Genomic DNA, 25,190 nt, shown 5'->3' with positions numbered 1-25,190 from the left:
CCTGTCATCTGTGCAGGTTGTGGAAGGACCTGTCATCTGTGCAGGTTGTGGAAGGACCTGTCATCTGTGCAGGTTGTGGATATTGTGGATGACTTATTGTGGATCAGTCTCCACCTTGATCTTTCCAAGTAATTGGTCTCTGGTTGGTGTCTGACATAGTCTTTCGTGCCACAAACAATGCCAACTGATGATGCTCAGTGGTCAAAAACTGTTGTCTCGAATTACAAAACCTACAACTATATGGACAGCTTTACCCTTGGCTTGGACCCTATAGTTTTGCTGGTGCTGCAGGTGGGGAAAGGGATCTCCAGGTAAGTATAATCTTCTCAGCACAAGATATATACCACATTTTTTATTCTCGGTGGACCTTGAGTCAGCTGGAGATGGGCATCAAGAAGAGCAAGCCAACCATGTCCAATCATTTTAGAAAAATGGATGCTCCACAGCTTTACAGAGAAAAAAGACATCTACTAAAGACGTTTACTAGGTGGGAAACGAATAAAAACCTCCACCTAACACTGAATCCATGAAGTATGACCAAGATGACCAGCTTAAAAGTAATGCATTTGAGAATGTTTTGGTGGAAACCTTGTGCCAATGAGCAGCACCAAAGGTAGGATATTAGGAAGTGGTTTACCGTGTGCCCTCGAGCACTCTGCTCAGTATTCAGGTATGTGATATCAGATCTGTGAAGGCTTCAGGTATATGACTTTATAGACCTGCCAACACAGAAGCTTGGTGGTTAACGCTTAAGGTGCCTATCCTACGTGATTCCTAGACACCTGCACAGCTAAGTACACAGGGATATAGGGAACATTGTGATCGGGGCGGACGTGCAATACAAGCCCATGTGGCTGCCGTGCCCCAGGTACTGAGATGTTCTTCAATGAGCTCTATTGTCTCTGGTTGTTTTAAAATTAGGTGCGGGCCCTCTGCCAGGGCAGGAGAAACGTTTAAGCAATCACAGAAACCTGTAGACAAGTAACATAAAAGGTCATAAGATGCCAGGTACCACCCCTCCCAAAACCCCTTTCTTCAGTTCTGTGCCAAGTCAACAAGTCTTGACTGACTCCTCTAGAAGAAAATCATTGTCCCAATGAGAGATTTCCCTCAAGGAGTAACAAGAAAATTAAAAGAAAAGAAAAAAACAGCAAATTATCACAAGACTGAAACAAGAGATGAAAAAAATTAATAAATCTGCAATGATGAGACAACGACACTGAAATCTAATGCTATAAATTACAAACGAGTTCTACTACAGAGGAAAAATCAGGAATAATGTGATATCCAGCAGAAGCTCCTGAGGTCTTCATACGGTGTAGAGCAGGGATCAGCAACTTTCGGCACTGCAGCTGTTGTGAAACTACAATACCCAGCATGCTCCATTCGTTTCTATGTGAGTTCTTAGAAGAGCAGAGGTAGTACGCATGCTGGGAGTTGTAGTTTCACAACAGCTGGAGTGCCTGAGGTTGCCTACCCCTGGTGTAGAGGGAATTTTTGATAGATCGGTCAGTTCAAGGAACCCAAAAGTCAGACACTTTTGTGTAGAAAACTTCAAACCTGACAATGATATCTAATTGCAAGCGAATTTTTATGCCCAATTCAAATTTCACCTGATTTGATCATCTTGGTTTTTAAGCAATTTTTTATTTATTTATTTCCAAACAAATTTTTTTCTTGCTAGATGAGAGTTTCAGAAGTTGGAGCCTCACTTTTCAGCCATTTTCTGGGCTGTAAATGTGTAAGGTTGCAGTACCTTGTTTGCCCTTTATTTTTTTACTTGTTTCTGTTGCTCTTTGACATAAAAGGGAGAAAATCCCACAAACCACACAAAAGGATCATGGATCCTGTAAATAAAATTCCAATATGCAGTGGCTTCTTCGGCAATAAGACTCCTCCAGGATTTTAATTTTGATGGCTTATTCATAAGATAGGCCCTCAATAACTGCTCGGTGGGGGTCCGACACCCTGCTGAAAAGCTGTTCTGCAGTAGCTCTGCCACTGGAGGTTGGTTCCAGAACTACACAGCTCCATCCACTGTGTAGTGGACATTGCTGGTTACTGCAGTGATGCTCCTACTGAGGGGAATCGGAGCAGCACTGCAGTAACCAGTTCGCTCCATTACACAATGGACGGACTGGTCATAGACCCTACAGGGAAATTTCCTGGTGGGCCAATGCTCATGGGGCCGCTCAAGCCCTCTTCATGGCTGCCAGCCTGGTACATAAAGATCAGATGCTCTCAGAATTAATTAATGTAGGAGCATCCTCAGGACAATGAGAAAGTTCCATCCTGAGCTACAGACGGCAGTATATTGTGCTGCACTGTGGTATCTGGTTCTTCTGGGGCAGTATATTGTGCTGCACTGTGGTATCTGGTTCTGCTGGGACAGTATATTGTGCTGCACTGTGGTATCTGGTTCTGCTGGGACAGTATATTGTGCTGCACTGTGGTATCTGGTTCTGCTGGGACAGGATATTGTGCTGCACTGTGGTATCTGGTTCTGCTGAGGCAGTATATTGTGCTGCACTGTGGTATCTGGTTCTGCTGGGGCAGTATATTGTGCTGCACTGTGGTATCTGGTTCTTCTGGGGCAGTATATTGTGCTGCACTGTGGTATCTGGTTCTGCTGGGACAGTATATTGTGCTGCACTGTGGTATCTGGTTCTGCTGGGACAGTATATTGTGCTGCACTGTGGTATCTGGTTCTGCTGGGACAGGATATTGTGCTGCACTGTGGTATCTGGTTCTGCTGAGGCAGTATATTGTGCTGCACTGTGGTATCTGGTTCTGCTGGGGCAGTATATTGTGCTGCACTGTGGTGTCTGGTTCTGCTGGGGCAGTATATTGTGCTGTACTGTGGTATCTGGTTCTGCTGGGGCAGTATATTGTGCTGTACTGTGGTATCTGGTTCTGCTGAGGCTGTATATTGTGCTGCACTGTGGTATCTGGTTCTGCTGAGGCAGTATATTGTGCTGCACTCTGGTATTTGGTTCTGCTGAGGCAGTATATTGTGCTGCACTGTGGTATCTGGTTCTGCTGGGGCAGTATATTGTGCTGCACTGTGGTATCTGGTTCTGCTGGGGCAGTAGATTGTGCTGCACTGTGGTATTTGGTTCTGCTGGGGCAGTATATTGTGCTGCACTGTGGTATCTGGTTCTGCTGGGGCAGTATATTGTGCTGCACTGTGGTATCTGGTTCTGCTGGGGCAGTATATTTGTGCTGCACTGTGGTATCTGGTTCTGTTGGGGCAGTATTTTGTGCTGCACTGTGGTATCTGGTTCTGCTGGGGCAGTATATTGTGCTGCACTGTGGTATCTGGTTCTGCTGGGGCAGTATATTGTGCTGCACTGTGGTATCTGGTTCTGCTGGGGCAGTATATTGTGCTGCACTGTGGTATCTGGTTCTGCTGGGGCAGTATATTTGTGCTGCACTGTGGTATCTGGTTCTGTTGGGGCAGTATTTTGTGCTGCACTGTGGTATCTGGTTCTGCTGGGGCAGTATATTGTGCTGCACTGTGGTATTTGGTTCTGCTGAGGCAGTATATTGTGCTGCACTGTGGTATCTGGTTCTGCTGGGGCAGTATATTGTGCTGCACTGTGGTATCTGGTTCTGCTGGCGCAGTATTTTGTGCTGCACTGTGGTATCTGGTTCTGCTGAGGCAGTATATTGTGCTGCACTGTGGTATTTGGTTCTGCTGAGGCAGTATATTGTGCTGCACTGTGGTATCTGGTTCTGCTGGGGCGTATATTGTGCTGCACTGTGGTATTTGGTTCTGCTGAGGCAGTATATTGTGCTGCACTGTGGTATCTGGTTCTGCTGGGGCAGTAGATTGTGCTGCACTGTGGTATTTGGTTCTGCTGGGGCAGTATATTGTGCTGCACTGTGGTATTTGGTTCTGCTGGGGCAGTATATTGTGCTGCACTGTGGTATCTGGTTCTGCTGGGGCAGTATTTTGTGCTGCACTGTGGTATCTGGTTCTGCTGAGGCAGTATATTGTGCTGCACTGTGGTATTTGGTTCTGCTGAGGCAGTATATTGTGCTGCACTGTGGTATCTGGTTCTGCTGGGGCGTATATTGTGCTGCACTGTGGTATTTGGTTCTGCTGAGGCAGTATATTGTGCTGCACTGTGGTATCTGGTTCTGCTGGGGCAGTAGATTGTGCTGCACTGTGGTATCTGGTTCTGCTGGGGCAGTATATTTGTGCTGCACTGTGGTATCTGGTTCTGTTGGGGCAGTATTTTGTGCTGCACTGTGGTATCTGGTTCTGCTGGGGCAGTATATTGTGCTGCACTGTGGTATCTGGTTCTGCTGGGGCAGTATATTGTGCTGCACTGTGGTATCTGGTTCTGCTGGGGCAGTATATTGTGCTGCACTGTGGTATCTGGTTCTGCTGGGGCAGTATATTTGTGCTGCACTGTGGTATCTGGTTCTGTTGGGGCAGTATTTTGTGCTGCACTGTGGTATCTGGTTCTGCTGGGGCAGTATATTGTGCTGTACTGTGGTATCTGGTTCTGCTGGGGCAGTATATTGTGCTGCACTGTGGTATCTGGTTCTGCTGGGGCAGTATATTGTGCTGCACTGTGGTATCTGGTTCTGCTGGGGCAGTATATTGTGCTGTACTGTGGTATCTGGTTTCTGGTATCTGGTTCTTTTGGGGCGGTATTTTGTTCTACACTACAGTATTGCTGTCCCCGCCTACAACATGGGGCCATTTTTGGATATTTTTCCAGGGCCACTTTAAAGGGATTATCCAAGAATGGAGAATGATGTCCTGTCCTCAGGATAGGTCATCATAGATCACCATTATCACATCGGCAGGGGTCCAGGACCTGGCACACCTGCTGATCAGCTGTTTCAGGGAGCTACCATTCTGACCGGAGCTCGATGAGCGCTGCAGGCTCCCAGCGTCTTTCCAAGCACAGCGCCGCACGGTGTCAATATGAATTACCGGATAACCCTTTAAGTTCCTATTCCCCCCTCCCGATGGAAAGAGCTGTGTAATTCCAGTGCCGAAGTCTGCTGCCAGAGCTATACAGGAACACTTGATCAGTGGGCGTGTGGGGTATCAGAATCTTGCCAAGCAGATATTGATGGTCTATCCTGAGGCTAGGTCATCAATAGCCAAATTCTAGAATACTCCTTTAAGCCAGGGAGAAAATATTATCATTTATACCCAGCTTAAAATGGGTGTCATCAGCAATTTAAAGGAGTATTCCGGTTAGAACAAGTTATCCCCTATTAGATCAGTGGGGGATTGACCACTGATCACGAGAAAGGGGGGGCCCTACAACTTAACGAATGTAGTGCCAGGTCGAGTATGTGTACTGCTGCTCCATTCATGTCTATGGGACAGCCAAAAATAGGCAACAGTGTACTATTCCCCCTCTGGCAGCTGCTGAGAACAGCTGATCGGCAGGGGTGCCAGGAGTCAGACCCCCACCCATCTGGGTCATTAGCAAATTTAAAGGAGTATTCCAGCTAGAACAAGTTATCCCCTATCCCCAGTTAGATTGGTGGGGGGCTGACCACTGAGCCTCCCCATGTACCCGGTGTGAATAGAGCACCGACTGGGCATGCACACCAGTGCTCCATTCATCTCTATCGGGTTCTAAAAGAGAAAGGGAGAGTTCCTCATATGGGGGAGTTGAAAGACTCCTATAGTAGAGCTTCTCACCTGAGGATGTTGCGATGAAGGCGCAATAACCAGTTGTGTAGATCGTAAGGCAAAGGACCGAGGTGCAGCCAGACGCTCCCTCTGGACAGCTTGCGGCCCCAGGTCAGTAACCAGGGAAGCAAGAGAAGACTGGATGCGGCAGCTGCGCAAACAAAGGTAAGACATTCAATCTTCACTGAGGCTTATTTACAATTTTTCAAGCAACGCGTTTCGGGGCCTAACAGCCCCTTCATCAGGCAAACACAATGATGAAGGGGCCGGTGCAGCCCCGAAACGCGTTGCTTGACCAGTTCTAAATAAACCTCTTGCCGTTATCAGCGAGGATTGACTGTCTTATCTTGGTCACACCGCTGCCGCATCCCGTCTTCTTCTGCTTTCCATCCATGAGGTGCCCGGCTATCTCCAGAAGCCCTATAGACTTTGAATGGAGTGATCGTGCACATGCTCGACCATCGCTCCACTTTAACGAGGGACTCAGGTCCGCCGTTCTCATGAACAATGTGGGTCCCTGCGGTTGGACTCTCACCAATAGCTATCCCCTATCCATACGGATAAAGAATAACCTGTTCTAAATGAAATACCCCTTTAATTCAGATTATAAGAAAGGTTCCACAATTTACGAAACTGACACTTTAGATTTCTATTACACTGCTGTTTTTGTGTTGAAGGTCTGCGGTAGTTATTGTGCCCTCAGTCTCAAGAACTTCCTACTTTCTACTACTGAAATGATAGCGGTATTATCAGTCTAAGTCAATAGGGTTCTTTATGACCTCCGTCGTCTGAGCCAGTCTGGTGCAATGGTTGTCATCAAGTGTGACCGGCCTGCTCTTGATGAAAAGCATGAACTCTATAAAGCTGGTATTATACAGTACCCAGCATTTTCCTTACAGCCTATCTCAGGAAGCAATGTCTCCCCCAAACCCCTCCTCGCAGGATCCAGACGTTGCGTGACATACAATATTTCCGGTTTCTGCACCCTTCCACTTAACCGGTCATTGCATCCTAATGGTACATGGTTCTTTGAGCATTTTTCTCATGTTACTTGCTGAACTTTAAAGAGGTTCTCCACTTTAGGCAATCCCTACTTTTCAAAAAGAACCCTTAAAGGGGTTGCCCAGGAACTTGATGGTGTATCCTCAGGATGGGTCATCAATATCAGATAGGTGGGGGTCTGACTCCTGGCACCACAGTTGATAAGCTGTTTGAGGAAGCTGCAGCACTCACTGGAACACCATAGCACCGCTCCCTTCTCATGGCTCACCAAGCACAGCGTCATCCATTGGATGATAAGAACTTTAAGGGGATCTCCACTTTAGACAATCCCTACTTGTTAGAACGGTCCCTTAAAGGGATTATCTTGGAATTTGATGGGCTATCCTTACGATGGGACACCAATATCAGATAGGTGGGGGTCCGACTCCTGCAAACAATGGCAGTTAGCTGTTTGAGGACGTTGCGGCGCTCACTGGAGCTCTGGTGAGTGTCGCGGCCTCCTCATGGCTACCAAGCACGGCACCATCCATTGGATAGGGGCTGTGCTTGGTATCTCAGCTAAGCCCCACTCCCTTGAATGGAACTGAGCTGCGCCTAGGCCATGTGACAGAGGAGCCTGACATCACATGGGCCTCTTCATACAGCTGATCGGCAAGGATGCTGGGAGTCAGACCCCCGCCGATCTCATATTCACGATCTATCCTGAAGATAGGTCATCAATATCAAAATCCCGGAAAACTCCTTTAAGGCTACTTTCACATCTCCAGTTTGAATTCCAGCAGGCTTTTCCGGCTGCGTGCTGCGGTTTGTGTCCGGCCGATCCTCCGCTTGTCTGCCGGAATGGCCACGCCGGAGTAACCTAAATCAGAGTCCCCAACAAGAGTATCTGAAAACAGGACTTGTAAACGACACAACCCCTTTAATGAATGTGAGGGTAAAATCCTGTATTTTCTCAACAGAAATCCGAGGCTGTACCCTTGGAGTTCTTCTGCAGTATACTGTGGGTGCGCAGTAGATCCGCAGCAGATTTGCACAAGGATTAGTCCTACCATCATTCAGTCGGACTAATCCACGACAATTCTGTCCCAAATAAGTGATGTGTGCCACGGAGCAACCACCAATCCGTGCAGAACATTTCTGGTGCATATATGCAACGTTGTCAAAAACCTATTCACATGCATGGTATGTGGATTTCAAGAGGATCTACATTCAGAATCCACACCGACATCCGCGTGAAATCCAGTGTGTGAACATACACTAAGATGCACAGGCAAGCTGAAGAGTTACTTTATCATGGGATTAAGGTTAAGTACAACTCTGGAGGCATTTTTTTTCTATTGTATTGTACTTGCTTTGCGCTAAAATCATTTTTTTAAATTGATCTTTATTAAAAATGTTGAGCCCCTTTCTCTACAGCCTTGAGATTCTCCAGTAGCAGGCTCTGCATTTTTACTGTGTTCCATCAGTCAGTTCAGCTGATGGCTCCTTATTTCTGATCTTTGACCTCCCAAACACTCATTGTAGCTCAGTTCTTATCTTACTGATAAGAATGTGGCTCAAATAAGTGTTTATGACCTTTTAGTAATTTAGAGATAAGGTTTATTAGATGACCGGCACAAAGCGAAAGTGCACAGCTAGCCAAACAGTTAACCCTTTGTGACAGAACGGCTGAATAGTTTTAGTAAAGACCCATTGAAAAAATGATTTTTAGCCCGAAATCAGTAAAACACATATCATAAAAAAAAATTGTCCCTGAAAGTGTACAATGCCTTTACAAATTTTGTGAAATAAAACGACCAATACAGCTTACCCTGAATGACATCATATAATACGCCAGCGCTATAGAATAGCCCATGACAGTGTATGCGCGCAGTTTGTGCCGAGACACACAAATGTATAGAGCAGGACAATAGCTTGAAAATACTTTAGGCCGCAGTAAAAGTTAACCCCTTTGTAGCGGACGACGTGCGATCTTGCTACTCCGTGATAACCCTCTCGGTGACAAAGAAGCCATTTAAAGCCCTTTATCCTGCCCTTCTCTTGCTTTGTTTGGCCCAAAGAGGTCAGTAAGTTAAAAGCGTCTTTTTCTCATCTGCCTACAGGATCTGCTGTCAAATAGCTGACCTTTAAGAGAAAAGGAGAACATCCCTTTGATCAGGACGACACAGTGGGGTGTGCAGTAACATTACCTTCTATTGTTGTGGGCAAAGCATGGGGCGGTGTCCCCCTCCTCCGGGTCACACTCTATAAAGAAAGAAGGGTTGGAAGGAGAATAGATGGCAGGTTGGGTGCTGGGGGTGCAAGTTATTAAGGGTCTCATTGATCCTGGGATTCTTTCAGTACCAGTTTGGCAGGTGTATCCTGTCCTGGAGAATCCATGACAGCGGCTGGAAAATACTCGACCGAACAAACAGGAACATACATACCTGCGAGTGGGTGATAAGGGACAGTACCCTGGCGCTGAACCGTAGTAGGCGAACACGCAAGAGCATGACAACCCACATGTTACTCATCATTCCTTCAGCTGCATAAGCTCAGCTGCGGAGAGAAACTTTCATCCTGCATTCACAGGTATTTGCAGATCGCCACCTGTCATGGCTGATAGGCAGTTCTGCCCGCCCCGGCCATCCAATGGTTACACATTCTGCCACCACTATAAAGGGCACTGCCTACTACTACTTATATATGGCATCCAATGCTACCAGAGCGCTCCATCTGCCACAGGTTTGCCTCCTTTACAAATCCCGTAAAGGGGTTGCCCACGGGAGTACGGCGCTCGGCTATCTTCAGCAGTCCCCCAGAGAATGAGTGGAGCAGCAATGGACGTGCACGACCTGTCGCTCCATTCATATAGGGGCATTGGACCCCTGTTCTTGAGATTGGAGGCAGTGAGGCCACCATAGATCAGATACTTAAAGGGGTTGGACCATCTTATACATTAGGGATATATTGCTAGGATATGCCTCCAATGTTTGATAGGTGCGGGTCCCACCTATCTAGAACGGAGCCCGCAAAGTGAAGAACAGATTGCGCATGCGCAGCCATCCTCCTTTCATTTCTACTGGAGTGCTGAAAATTTGCAGAGCAGCACGCGGTCCTCTCTCCTTCACCTTGTGGGCTCTGTTCTAAAATAGGCGAGGGACCAGCACCAATCAGACATTGGGGGCATATCCTAGCAATATGCACCCAATACAGGAGATGGACCAAGCCCCTTAACCCCTGTACTGTAGATAGGGGATACACTTCTAACTTTAAAAGCGTATCCCACCTAAAAATTGTTGATCACCTATGTACCAGGAGTCCAACTGGCCATGGGAATGACTGCTGCTCTGCTGCTACGGTCACTTCTATAGTCTGAATGGAGCAACACATGCTCGACTGCCTTGCTGTGGTCGTGTGGGTTGGGGCATGATCCTCATTACATACTGCCTGTTCCTCTCTGTCCATAACTTCCATAGACTTCCACTGATAGAGCCATGGGCAATCATGGATGGCAGAGGTGGGACCCGCACCTTAAAATACCCAGGATGGAAACAACCCTTTAAAAGGGATATGCCATAAATGTCCAATACGTGAGGGTCCTCTGGGACCTTCTACGGTCTCGAAAACTAGGTCCTGAAGTGAATGGAGCGCACACACGCAGGAGCAGCGTCCTTTTCATTCACTGCTATGGGACTTCCGAAAATAGTCGAGTGCACACGCTTGGCCATTTTCAGAAGTTCTATGGCAGTGAATGGAGAGGAAGCCACAAAGTGTGACCACCCCTCTATCCCCTACTATGCCCATAGAAGTGAAGAGAGGCTGGGTGCGCATGTGCGGCTTGCTTTCCCTTCGCTATGGGGCTCCGTTCTGGAGATACCTCAGTCCAATATTAAAACTTAAAGGGGTTCTCCGGGCTTTTAAAATTGATGACCTATCCCCAGGGTAGGTCATCAATATCAGATTGGCGGGGGTCCGACACCTGGCACCCCCTGCCGATCAGCTTCTCTCTTCCTGCTCGCTGCTGCTTTGCAATAGACATAGCAGCAGCAGGAAGAGAGACCCCCGCCAATCTGATATTGATGACCTACCCTGGGTATAGGTCATCAATTTTCAAAGCCTGGAGAACCCCTTTAACTTTTATTCTTATAATTTAAAAATAATAATGGCTATCCTCACAAGAATGGGTTAAAACACTAGGTGCTCAGGCCTGGTTACAGATATTTATAGTGATATGTCAGCCAGGCACACAATGTACCATTCTCTCGAAGTGATGGCTGTAGTGGTCTCCTAGTTGGATGTTACAGCTGTCACTCACAGCAGAGGGGAGGGGCCGTGATGCAGCTCAATGCAGAGAGCACTTCATAGTGAAGCTCCGCCTCCAATGCACTTAAAGGGTTTGTACAACTGAAAAAAAAAGGGGGTCAGTCAGCACATCCCAATGTGCAGGTGCACACTGCCAGAAACGTATAGAAAAAGAGACAATGCAGCAGCACTCTGCAAACACAAATAAAGTACAATAATGCCATAATTATAGAAAGCATTCTGGTGCTAATGCTACGCTTATTTTGCAAATTTAAGATTCTTGGCAAATACATTTTGTAAAAAATTATTTGGGCCCGTCTGCCAAACGTCAAGGCGATCTCTGTAAGAAGGGAACCTAACACTAAATCCTACCTGTTGTGTGCCATAATGGCCACCATAAAATTGAGGGAGCGCAGGTTCCACATGGATGCTGGGTCCACTCTGCTTTTTACCATTTTTGGTGCCATAACGGCCTTCATTAAATCCAGGGATGCAGGTACCAACATGCATGCTGAGCCCACTGATTTTAATCAGAGTAAGTATAAAGCTGTAGCCTGCTCTCATTGTATTTATTGGAAGCCATTTGGCACCAGGAGAGGTATAGAGTGGGCTCAGCAATGCCCCCAATGTCTGATAGGTGCAGGTTCCAGCTCTGGGACCCGCACCTACCCTTAGAATGGAGCCACAAAGTGCCGGAGGGCGTACCGTGCATGGGCGGCCGTCCTACAATCATTTCTAAGGGACTGCCGAAAATAGCCGAGCAGCACGCGGCCACCGCTCCATTCACTTCTAGCTCGGCTATTTTTGCCACTCCCATAGAAATGATTAAAGGGCGGCCATGCCCGCCAGTACTTTGTGGGCTTCATTATAACGATAGGTGCAGGTCCCAGAGGTGGGACCCGCACCTATCTGACATTGGGGGCATATCCTAGCAATATGCCACCAATGTCTGAGGTAGGACAACCCCTTTAAGGAGCAGAATATGACAGAATAAAAGTTTATATTCTCACTTCTCCTGATGATAAATGATCCACAAAAAGTTATGTCTGTACCGCTCTCCGCAAGCCTACCTGGTGCTTTCAGCAGTTTAGCATGGTCATAACTGCTGATAGATTTCCTTTAAGACCATAATATGTAAACCCTTAGTGGCCACCAATACACCTTTGTATGGTGGTCAGGGGCTTTAGGCTTGTCCTGTAAAAAAACAAAAAAAAACAAGCCCTCATATGTCAACATTGATCGAAACATAAAAAAGTTATACGTCTTGGAATGCGACGATGGACCAATGAAAAGAATTGCTTGGTCACTAAGGGGTTAAAGAGGACATGTCCCTCTTCGTGAACACTTGTATTTGACAGGAATTAACCATTTTGGAGCATATATTTTTTTGAAACTCTGCGTTGTGCTGTTCTTCCTTCCTCTTCTCCTACCTAGTGCTGCCAGCAGTTTAGCATGATCAAAACTGCTGACAGACTCTCTTTAGCAATAGAACTGCTAGTTAAGAAGAGAGATGCATAAAGGTAGAACGAGTCACGAGAACCGCAGCATTCATCTGCCTCTTCCTACCACAACGTCCCCTGGGAATTGTGGGGTCTTTTGACTGATGTGGTCACGGGCTGGTGAGGAGGAACAGACGGTATTAATACTCTGAGATGCTACACCACTTGAGGAAAAAAGACACAAGTTTCTCAGGAATGCAGCGGCGGAGTTATAACCAAACAGTGTAATTATTTGATAGCCTCGGCTGTAACAAATACTGTTTAAATAGCCTCGGGGATAGCATTATACACGGATTCTGATTTATCAGAGCGGCACCTGCTAAAACGGCCGCCCTCCCCTGCAGTGCCCTCAAAAGCCAAGGGGATATGTTTCTGCAGATACTGCAGCGGAGGGAGCGAGGTTGCATGCAGGTCACAAGAGGTGGGGTGTCCCAGCGGCTTGTGGTCGGTCCCGGGAAGTGGGTGCAGTAATTAAAACAATCAACCATTATCTATTGGATTGATCCAAAGATAGCAGCTTGTCTACTTACCCTTCTTACTCCGGGCACTCTGGGGGTCTGCATATATTGATGGGCTCTGGTCTGCGGCTTCATTTATATAGGGGTCTGATTAGGGCTTTATATTAATATAGGGGGGTCAGATATTTACATAGGGGACTGTTTTGGGGTCTGAAAGTAATTTACGGGTCTAGTTTGGAGGTATGATATAAAATAGGGGTCTGACATTAATTTTGCAGTCTGATGTCAATACAGGCATCTGGTCTGGGGTCTGATATACGGGTCTGAAATGAATTTCACGGTCAGATGTCAATACAGATGTCTGGTCTGGGGTCTAATATAATAAACGGGTCTGAAATTAATTTCAGCGTCTCATTAGGGGTCTGATATAAATACAGAAGTTTGGTCTGGGGGGGGTCTCATATTATAGAGGTGTAAAATTAGTTAAGGGGTCTGGTTTGGGGTCTGATGTCAATCAAGAAGTCTTGTCTGGGGTCTGATATAATATCAGGTCTGAAATTAATTTTGCGGTCAGATGTCAATACAGATGTCTGGTCTGGGGTCTGATATAATATATAAGTCATAAAATTTATTTCGGTGTCTAGTTAGGGGTCTGATATAAATATAGAAGTCTGGTCTGGGGTCTTATATTAATATACGGGTCTCAATACACAGACAATTTTTATGGACTCATTCCTCTATATGAAAAGTAAGTTCTTGTTTCTCAGGAATACGGGCTGCCTAGAAGTATCTAAGCTGATCCCCTTTATGCCCTCCAGAATGGCTGCCTGGTAAGCAGAAATGGGGGGTTCGTAGGGAAAGCTATTTTGAGTAGTAAATGAATTACCACAACCACTGACCTCAGTGGTGGCGACCAAAATCCGTACCTGGGGCATCGACTGAAAACATAATAGCTGTCAGAATTGCAGCAAATTCACTTCTTCATATCGGCCTTGTAGAGAGCCCTTTAAGAGGATTTAACGAGCAGAATGCCAAGTATTAAGCCCCAGCTGCTCAGCCCTATAGCATCTCACACAAGCTGCTTTATCAGTTGCAGAGATTAATATCCAAGATATTTTAGCTGCCTGTGTGTAGGCATCATTACTAAAGGGGGTTGTCGTCATACTAAGAAAACATAGGAGAAGAGAGAGGAGAGGCTTTCGTAGATGGAAACCTAGGGGCCCAGGGTTTCCTACTGCGGTGCTGATTAGTGAACGGTATTCCTCATAATAATTCTGGAGTATTTATTCCTATTACTCTATGTTGTACCATTCCTACTAGAAATGCATGAATAGATTCCCAGCAGTCTGCAGTGAAGGTCCAGCTGGGTGTTACCAGTCAGGGGTGCCTTCCTGCACAGTCTGACACTATCCAATCAGTACTTCCAGTGTCAGACTGTGCAGGGACACACCCCCTAATTGGTTACACCCAGCTGGACCGTACTGCAGACTGCTGGCAGCTTATTCATAAACTTCCAGAAGGAATAACAGAGGAAAAGAACAAGAGAGTCATAAGAATAAGCTCTCTAGAATTGTTACTACATGGGGAATGCAAGTAGTTACTAAAAGAGACATGTCAGGAGGGGGGCGGGTTCTCTTTAAATGCTCCAATAACCCTAACTGAGTGGGTTTGAGTGGATCTAGTGAAGTGGGAGAAGGGAGGTTTTGGGCAAAGAAAATGTGACTAAAGGCTAATTGCATGGACAGGGACACGTGCCACTTGGGAACGCGTCACCACTGAGACCAATCGTTGGCTGCAGCGGTGAACATGACCACGTCCACGCAGGAAGTTTTTGATGGATGGGGACCGGAAATCGATTGAAGACAGACAGGGAGCCGGAACCGAGCAGCGGGAACCATGATTCTATGATTGAGGGGAAAATAAATTAAAAAATATTTTTTTAAAAACTGGACAACCCCTTTAAGAGTTCCACAGTTAAGAAATGTTGTGTTGAATCTGTATATTTTGGGTCTGTTCTTCCTGTGACGGTTCTGTAAAGGTTAGTTTTATTCTCCAAAAATTTTTCTCCCATTTTTTTTCCCTAAGTTCCTTTAGCTGCCCCCACCCCATACTGCTTCCCGTCCCCACTTACTGCATGACTCTCACAAAGGCTGGGGCGGTGTGTCTGTCTCATCACCCCTTTCCCCTCTCACAGAGACACTAAGGGAGAGATATTAATGCAGCTTCACCCCCCCCCCCCCAATCTGGCATTGACCGTTTCATACTAGGTGGACTCAATGTCTTGAGGTTGGTGTTGGTTTCAAGCAAATTAATAGACACGAGGGGCACGCCGAATGTCTGTTCCCAACGCTCCTGACTCTGTGCTCTGGGAGGCTGCCAGGGGTCAGCAGTCGAACAGTGACAGGATATTGCTTGTACCTTGGAAAAGGAAGGGTCAATCTTATTAACCTCTTAATTACCAGGTGCACAATGACACAAACCAAGTGTCTTTTTCAGGACTGCATCTGCTTATGTAATAGCTTGGATAAACATGATGAATTTAAAGGGACACTTCCATCAAAAAATAAGCCTATATGTAAATATTCTATATGGAATTTTTTTTTCTGGATAATATTTTGTTTCATGTTTTCTACTTCCTGGCTCTTTAACTCTGTCTGGATTTTTAAGGCGTCTTTCACCATGATCTTAGATTATTTTCTGCACATAAGGAGTCTGGATCCCTATTTATTTTATTTTATTTTATTTTCTCCCTCGTTGTTGAGTCCTCTCCACTATGTTAGCCCGGCGCTGCAGTCTGGACTGCCTATTTCAGCACAACTTTGAGAGCTGACAGCAAGGGAACAGGGCAGCAGGTGATGTAGACTCCTTATCTGCAGCACTACTCATGTCCAGAATTGTGGTGACATATTCACTTTAACTCTTTCATTCAGACCATTACTGTGACCAGAGAGTTCCCCCCTGTAGTGACTCAATTAGAGTATCACACATTACACTAATCAATGCAATGCTCTTCTATGGGCACTGAGCTGTCTGACTGTTATTCCAGTTCTATACCTACTGTCATCATGGCGATTACCCTGCAGATAAGATCTTCCCTCACAGCAGCAGTAAACTGACTAAGGATTACCTATCAATATAGGAGGTCCTATGTTTTGTGTGCTGACTGCTACAGAAGGAAGAGACTGTGTATTTAAATGGGATGTCCACCTTTATTAAGTGATGCCCTGTCCTACACCCCACACCTCCGCCGATCAGCTGGCTTTAGCCGAACAACTAATTGGTGGGTGTGCGAGGTGTCAGCTAGTGATGGCCTACCCTGAGGACAGGCCATCGCTGAATAAAAGGTGGACAACCCCTTTAATTTTTAATGGCATTGTACTGCCAACCCCCAAAAAAAGCCAAAACAATGGCGCTGCTTATATATTCAGGGAAAAATGGATGTGAAAACCCAACGTGGGCTCCTCTCATGGCAAATATAGAGAAAGACCCCTCCAGGGTCCGCAGATTTTAGGCTGTCAGTGGATCTTGTCATATTGTAAAGGGGTTAATGCAAGGTAACAAATTTTGGGCATCTTTTATTAAATTTTGTTCACTTATGTTTTTATTATGTCTGTGCCATATTAATGTCTGACAGCATTATTGCACCATCTAAAGGATGTCGTGGTGTTATGTGGCCTGTCGTAGGGACTGGCCAGCTATCTAATGTGAGCAGGGGCAGACTGGCAACTTGATGTGGTCCTGGAAAAAAACTAAAAGTGGCCCCATGTTGTAGGCGGGTCAAAATTGACAGAAGATCGGTCAACACAAGTAGGCAGGGACAACAGAAACAAGCGGGGCCTGCAATAGTATTTGTGCTGCATAGTGCAGCACAAGATACCGCCCCAGCAGAACCAAATATCATAGTGCAGCACAAGATACCGCCCCAGCAGAACCAAATATCATAGTGCAGCACAAGATACCGCCCCAGCAGAACCAAATATCATAGTGCAGCACAAGATACCGCCCCAGCAGAACCAAATATCATAGTGCAGCACAAGATACCGCCCCAGCAGAACCAAATATCATAGTGCAGCACAAGATACCGCCCCAGCAGAACCAAATATCATAGTGCAGCACAAGATACCGCCCCAGCAGAACCAAATATCATAGTGCAGCACAAATTACCGCCCCAGTAGAATCAAATATCACAGTGCAGCACAAATTACCGCCCCAGTAGAACCAAATATCATAGTGCAGCACAAGATACCGCCCCAGCAGAACCAAATATCATAGTGCAGCATAAAATTTCACCCCAGCAGAAACAAATATCATAGTGAAGCAAAAAATACTGCCACCCTTGTCACAGTATTAATTGTATCACCGTCCTGAGGATGGTAATACAATTGAGTTTAGGAGGGCATCTGCGGCCGTTGAGTGTCAGATTATGTACCCAGCTGGCAGTCATGAGGGCAGCTTGGGTGGCCCCCTGGGCATTGGCGTATCGGGAAATTTCCCGGTAGGGGTCTATGGCCAGTGTGCAATTAAATGTGAGTGGGGGTGTGCCCTAATGGCAGATGTCGGGGAAAAGAAGGATCGGGCATGCTGTTCCTGCCAAAAATGTCATTTTTCCCTTTTGTTCTGTATTTAAAGTAATGCACTGTGTGGATCGGTATACTGAAGTCTGCCAGTTCCTTAAAATCGGGCATCAATGTCGAGGACCCGCCCAACGTTCTGAAAAGACCAGCCGTTTCAATTCCTTCCCAACTTAAAAAACTGAATAGAAAAAAAAGGTGCTTTTTCTCTTGGTGTAGAGTGTAAACTACACATCATTAAATGTTTCCCGTGCCCTCCAGATGAATGCACGTACGAGGGAACATCAAACAAGTGACCTGGAATCCAGCCGTCACAAGCATGCGCTCAGAAGTCGATGGGGGGGGGGGGGGGGGAGCAAGCCCTAGGGGGAGACAGAAGCTTGGTTCAAGATGCTGAGCTTAGAGCTGAGAGAAGGGATACAGAAGCTTATAATAAGTTCCCAAGCAACAGTGCCAAATTATTAACTGGAACATGAAGAACAAATTTAATGCGCAGAAGGCTTGGACGGGAAATAAAGGCAAACAGACAAAAGCAAACGCATACCAATTTGGTGTGGAAACAAATCCGTGCAGGACATGGCAGGAGCGTTCAGATATGTACCTGTATGTTATTTGTACAACCGGAGACTGTGCAAACCGCCTGCAGCTATCTGATCAGGGCTTAGGAGCAATTCCATCTGAAATCTAAAACCATCAGTTAGGTTATTGAGATTTCTTCTTATTCCTAGTTGGGTGACAATATAGCCAGATTTCTGCATAACTAAGTACATGGGGAGCAGTCTGTGTGATGGCGTCATCTACAAGAGGGGGCATGGGAGTATTCTGCGTGAGAAAAGGACATAGGGAGCAGTTTGTGAGAGGTAGAGCATGGAGAGAAGTCTGTGTAACAGAGGGGGTCATGGGGAGCAGTCTGTGTGATGGGCGTCATCTACAAGAGGGGGCATGGGAGTACTCTGGGTGAGAAAGGGACATAGGGAGCAGTTTGCGAGGGGTGGGGCATGGAGAGAAGTCTATGTAACAGAGGGGGTCATGGGGAGCAGTCTGTGTGATGGGCGTCATCTACAAGAGGGGGCATGGGAGTACTCTGGGTGAGAAAGATAGGGAGCAGTTTGTAAGAGGCGGGGCATGGAGAGAAGTCTCTGTTACAGAGGGGGGCATGGGGAGCAGTCTGTGTGATGGCGTCATCTACAAGAGAGGGCATGGGAGTATTCTGGGTGAGAAAGATAGGGAGCAGTTTGTAAGAGGTAGAGCATGGAGAGAAGTTTGTTACAGAGGGGGTCATGGGGAGCAGTCTGTGTGATGGGCTCCATCTACAAGAAGGGGCATGGGAGTACTCAGTGTGAGAAAGGGACATAGGGAGCAGTTTGTAAGAGGTGGGGCATGGAGAGAAGTCTCTGTTACAGAGGGGGTCATGGGGAGCAGTCTGTGTGATGGGCATCATCTACAAGAGGGGGCATGGGAGTACTCTGGGTGAGAAAGATAGGGAGCAGTTTGAAAGAGGTGGGGCATGGAGAGAAGTCTCTGTTACAGAGGGGGGCATGAGGAGCAGTCTGTGTGATGGGCGTGCTGAGGGGGCATGGGAGTACTCAGTGTGAGATAGGGACATAGGGGGCAGTTTGTTAGAAGTGGGGCATGGAGAGAAGTCTCTGTTACAGAGGGGGTCATGGGGAGCAGTCTGTGTGATGGGCGTCATCTACAAGAGGGGGCATGGGAGTACTCTGGGTGAGAAAGGCACATAGGGAGCAGTTTGCGAGGGCTGGGGCATGGAGAGAAGTCTGTGTAACAGAAGGGGTCATGGGGAGAAGTTTGTGTGATTGGGGTCATCTAGAAGAGGAGGCTTGGCGGTACTCTGTGTGAGAAAGGGACATAGGGAGCAGTTTATGAGAGGTGTAACAACGAGAGAAGTCTGTGTAATTGGAGGGAGGGGGTCATGAGGAGCAGTCTTTGTAACAGAGGGGGAAATGGTGAACAATCTTTGTGAGCGCTTGGGGAGCAGACTGTGAGAGAGTTGGGGCCATAGAGAGCAATCTATGTAATGGGGGAGGGGGCAATAGGGCAGTCTGTGTGAGATGGGGGATGGGTAGCAGTTTGTGTAACAGAAGGGAGCATAGGGAGTGGTCTGTGTAAGAGGGGACACAGGGAAGCAGTCTGTATGAGGGCAGCCTTGAGGGGTGAGTACATCTTCGGAGGCCATTTTTTTTAAATTATTGCATTTTACTCATTTTGGGCTAAAAAAAAAATCATTTTTTTCAATTGGTCTTTATTAACAAATATTGAGCTGTTCTGTTTCAAAGGTTTAACAGTTTTTCTAGATGTGTGAATGATACTTTTTACTTTCACTTTGTGCCGGTCATCTAATAACCCTTATCTCTAATTTACTGAGAGGTCATAAACACTTATTTCAGCCATATTGTTATCAGTAAGATAAGGATTGAGCTATAATGAGTGTTTAGAAGGTCATAGATCAGAGATAAGGAGCCATCAGGTGAGCTGGCTTAGGGGCAGAGAGAAAATCCAGATCCTGCTACTAGAGCATCTCAGCCCTGTACAGAGAAAAGGGCTCCATAATTTAAAAAAATATCAATTAAAAATATTTTTTTGCTCAAAATGCCCTAAACCTCCAGGGAAACTGACGTTACACTTTGTTTCTATCCTAGGTCACCAGACCAGCTGACATTAACCCCATCATTGACTCAGACCATGAGGAATGAAGACAGGAACCACTTTTCTGTACTACACCACCATGAGAGAGAGATGCAGACCTTATCCCCTTCACTGCCCTAGACCACCAAGGTTGCAGACATTTGTTCCTTCTCTGTCCTAGACCTAATGGATGTTTCCATAAACTCATTAAAGAGTTGTTATGAGAATAGCAATAGGTATTAGATGCTGTGTTGAACAGCCCAACCTAGAAGGAAAGGTGCTCAGTAACCTAAATTACCCCCCTCACGAGCTACAATGGTTTAGAAGGAACACTGGTAACATGAAATGCCTTGTGCCAAATTCCCATATTTTGCATGCTATTAGTAAGAGTATCTCAACAAGGTATTGATAAAGAAGAAGGAATACTTACTATTCGGAGAAAAACTTGGCAATGCTGCTGGGTTCAACCTCATCTTTATGTTCCAGGAGCTGAGTGAGCGCATCTTCCATGTAAGTTAGGACATGTCTCTGGGCTGCAGAAAATGGAGCGGACAAAACTGATTTACTTATAGGCCATTACTTTTATAGGACCAATACATTTCATAGTTCAGTAAGTCAGTCACTCTCCTTGTCAAGGTTACAAGATGTATCCCCGCGTTTCAGCACTGCGGCTACACACAGCATTTCATAAGGACCCAGCAGGTCCATACATTGCATGGACTGCCCATTAATGGGCACCATCTTTCACGGGTACTGTTCTCCCTGCGGAGACCTCAGCTTGCATGGAGAGCGTTGAAGGCAATGTTCCATGGGATATGGTACGCAAACTAACCCTTTTGTAGGAGAAGAAAGCTGCCCGACCCATTAAAGAGCCTTGAAACATGACTTGGAATATCCACCAAACCATCGCGTAAAATGCTTTACATCTCCTGGACCTATAGGGGATCTTATGTATAGGTTTGCCTACAGATTACAGTAAATTCCCCTGGTCCCCAGCAGAGCTGTGCGCATGGACATAGTATAGCACTGCGTGGAGGCCATACAGCGCCTTAAAGGGATTTTCAGGAGTAAAATATTGATGGTCTACCCACAGGATAGCTCATCAATACCTGATCGGTGGGGGTCTGACACCCGTGAGCCTTCCGCAATTTGCGGAACAATATGGGCGGCCCATTGTAGACATGCCTATTCTTGTCCGCAAAACGGACAAGAATAGGACATGTTATATTTTTTTTGCAGGGCCTCGGAATAGAGCAACGGATGCGGACAGCACACGGAGTGCTGTCCGCATCTTTTGCGGCCCCATTGAAGTGAATGGGTCCGCATCCGAGCCGCAAAAAGTGCGGCTCGGATACGGACTCGAAAAAAAACGGTCATGTGCATGAGGCTTAACTCTCGTTAATGCGTTGGAATCTACAGTATGAAAGAAGCAATCTAAAGATTGCGTGTTATAGTTTGCTATGGGAACTATAAAACAAAAATGGAAAACAAAAAAAATGAATAAATCTTTTTAAAAATAAAAATAAATTAAATAATCTAAAAATTCAAATCATCCCACTTGCCCCAAAATAAAAAATAATGGTCATTGCTGAGTGAGAAAACGCCCGTATTATTAAAAAAATATATATTTATCCCATATGGAAAACGGCGAAACAGAAAAAGAAAATTTAAAATGGACATTTTGCTGTTTTTTTCTCCTCCCACAATTTTTTTTATAAAAAGTAGTACGTACCCCAAAATGAAAAGTACAGATCGCCTCGCAAAAAATAAGTCCTTACACAGCCCCATACACATAACTACAAAAAAGTTCTAGGGGTCCGAATATGGTAACAAAAAGAAAAAAATATTTTTTTTGCAAGGTTTTTATTTTATTTTTCAGTATAACAATGCAAGAAAAACGATACATATGTGGTATGGCCGTAATCGTATTGACCTGGAGAATGAAGGTAACTGGTCAGTACGGCCATGTGCATACCCCCTTATTTTTTTCTAACAAAATGGGGTTGTCAACAGCAGATAGCTCCTTTGAAAAAATGTTTAAACAAATGTCACATTAAACCACTGTCCACCAATTTGCAAAGTGTGTCCTCCTCCAAAATGTAGATTTGGGGGCTGTATGGTGCTGTTCACCACTATGCCACCTTATGGAAATAATTAGTCAAACTGAATGCGTCTCATTACAAATTCATATCAGCAAATTTTTGATTTAAAAAAAAAAACATTTCTTCTGTGACAGCAGAATTTATAAATTTCCGTATAAAATGTTCTAAAAGCAATAAGTAATGAAAAGAAATCCATTTGATCAGCCCTAGATATTGTGCTTATTGGGCAATTAGACTGTGGTCTGGCAATGTGTTATTTTTGCTATTCTATATCGGTCCCCTGGTCTCTAGTCATTGCCCCCTGGCGATCCAACCACGTGTGCCACAAGGTACTGTCAAGTATCAGTTACTCAGCTAAGTGACCTACATATTTGCATGACCTCCAAACCTTCCTCTTCTGTAATAAATTACAGGGGCCGGCCAAATCCCTTGTAGCAAACTGTGCCATTAAATCAAATGCAGTCACTTAGAGGAAAAATAATATTTGCACTTTCCTTTCTGAGCGCTTTGCCCTTTAAAGCTTTAATTATATGGTATTAACCCTGTAAAATTTCATAAGTAGTCCGCGTAAAGCCCATCACCCGAATACAACCAGGGCAGTCACAAGCGCTGCATGCAGAAGGCATTTCCCGTGACTTGAGAGCATATGTCAGCAGAATCAACCCTATGTCTGGGGGGGTTGACCCTGCTGATTGAAAGCATACCTTTGCAGATCATGTGATACTAACCACGCCCCTTGTTCTTAACAATGACACTCCCTACGTCCTACATTAGATCCAATGCAGGACGTAACCTGAAGCAACTGAACATCAAAACTGGGTGCCATAAGGCAGTTTTAATAAATGGTGGTATTTGGGGAAAGTGACATAACAGCCATATCCGCTGGGTGGGATATATTTATATTAATAGCACAACCCCTTTAAATTTGATCAGATTTTGCTGCCTAGCTTGTGTCCAATGGTCCGTCGGGTTGAGTAAAGCACTGAATAAGATGGACTCACCCACCAACCTCATACTCATACAGTGTGGTGGCATGGTGGACAGACTGCTCTCCATCAATGAGATTCGGGGCATTAAGCAGATTGTGTAGGTGAAATTATCTCATTAGAAGCTTTAACGTTAGTCTAGCAGCGATTGGACAAAATGTAGAAAGAGCGGTCGCCTCAGATGTGATTTAGGAGACAGAGACGGTGTCTGATATGATAATCATCCCTTGTAATGCCAGACATAACACCTTCTAACACCATTTCTTATAAATCATAGGTTTCAAGGAGCAGATTGGTAATTATGCCATTAAGGCACTTTGCAATTATCCTCTTCTGGAGACTGAACTGTTGTAATCCCGCAATCTGTATTAGCACACCGCAGGAAACAGACGTGCACGTTGAAAAAAAAAAAATTACCTTAAAGATGAGCTGAAACGGTAAAATGTGAGCACAAGATAATCTGGGGTCTTCACAAGAACAGAGGAACAAGAATGAGCAGAGATAAACTCACAGTAAAACGTCTTTGAGAAGACCACCCAAGACTGCATTGCAAAATGGTCTCTTTAAAGGGGTGGTCCTCTCAAAGAGGAGGCCATTGTACATACTATGTGATCAAATAAACATGTCTCATAGAAAACCTGGTCTACATAACGGACATGGCCTAGGCTAAGCTGTGAGAAGCCCAGGGGGCTACTGCGAGCACTGGTGCCTTCTCAAACAGCTGATCATCGGGGTCACGGGTGTCAGACCCCCACCGATCAGGTAGAGATGACCTATCCAGAGGATAGGTCATCCGTTAAAAATTTGGGAAAACCCCTTCTCTGGCTAGAAATTGATGGTCTATCTCTAGGACATGCCACCAACATCCAATGGGCAGGAGTCTAACCACTGTGATCTCCATGATCGCTAGAATGTAATTACAGAGATGCTAGGAGAACGTCTTGCTACTTCATCTCCTGCTGTATGGTCTTTCAGGGCCACCACACAGACATCAACAAGGGTGTAGCTATAGGGGAAGCGGCTGCTTTGGGGCCTGAACTCAGAAGGGGCCCACCCAGGAGGAGGACTAAAAGATTTTATTGTCAGGGCCCCCTTAACAGTATTATACAATTACATTATATACAGTGACACTGTAGGAAACGGATGGATTGGCTGCCGGGCCTCGTCTGAGAGCGCGATCTTGACTAGCCTCAGGAGAGGGGGTTGCACAGAAGTCGGTAGTTGTGATGAAGCTGCTGGGGTAGGGGGGCCCATTCAAAAATTTGCTGTGGGGCCCGGTCATCTCTAGTTACGCCACTGGACATCAAATATAGCCATCCAATTAATACTGGACAGAAACAAAATCACAAAAATTGCTGACCCACAAGACGTGGAGCCACTAATACTACCCAAAAATTGAACCACAATCTTCACGAGGTGAAAATCGAATAAACTTTATTGACAATGTAAGAAAATTACATACATAATGGTAAAAGACAGCACAAAAGTGAGATACAAAGATGAGGAACAAGGCCCAAGAGGGGGCCGAGAGGTCAGCACACCAAGAGACCAGGGAAAAGAATGATGCAGGATGAGAAAAATGAAAAGAACCACCAACACCGTTTTGCCAGTAACCTGGCTTCTTCCGGGGATGTTACTGGTTACTGGCGAAACGGCGTTGGGTTAGGAGGCGGCTGAGAGATCGACACACCATCCAGGGTATGAATATCTTTCTCTAATCACCAAGCTTTTTGCCCTTATATTTTGCCTTTGCTGATGCATAGCTTGGCTCTTACTGTTTATAGCGGTCTTGGTGGTTCTTTTTATTTTTCTCATCCTGCATCATTCTTTTCCCTGGTCTCTTGGTGTGCTGACCTCTCGGCCCCCTCTTGGGCCTTGTTCCTCATCTTTGTATCTCACTTTTGTGCTGCCTTTTACCATTATGTATGTAATTTTCTTACATTGTCAATAAAGTTTATTCGATTTTCACCTCGTGAT

The 25,190-nt window shown here is 45.7% G+C and overlaps 1 protein-coding gene across 1 annotated transcript in view; it reads right to left on the bottom strand.

The window, feature by feature from the left end:
- C10H11orf49 (chromosome 10 C11orf49 homolog) overlaps positions 1-25,190 on the bottom strand; it is a 128,528-nt gene that overhangs the window by 55,048 nt on the left and 48,290 nt on the right. The window contains exon 2 of the mRNA XM_040409180.1: positions 20,556-20,658. Within this exon, the coding sequence (XP_040265114.1) occupies positions 20,556-20,658 (103 nt within the window). The remainder of the gene's footprint in view (positions 1-20,555; positions 20,659-25,190) is intronic.

This window comes from Bufo bufo, chromosome 10 (genome assembly GCF_905171765.1).
Source record: "Bufo bufo chromosome 10, aBufBuf1.1, whole genome shotgun sequence".
NCBI classification, from domain to species: domain Eukaryota; kingdom Metazoa; phylum Chordata; class Amphibia; order Anura; family Bufonidae; genus Bufo; species Bufo bufo.
The sequence above is the reverse complement of the archived record's forward strand: the minus strand, read 5'-3'. Positions and strand labels throughout refer to the sequence as shown.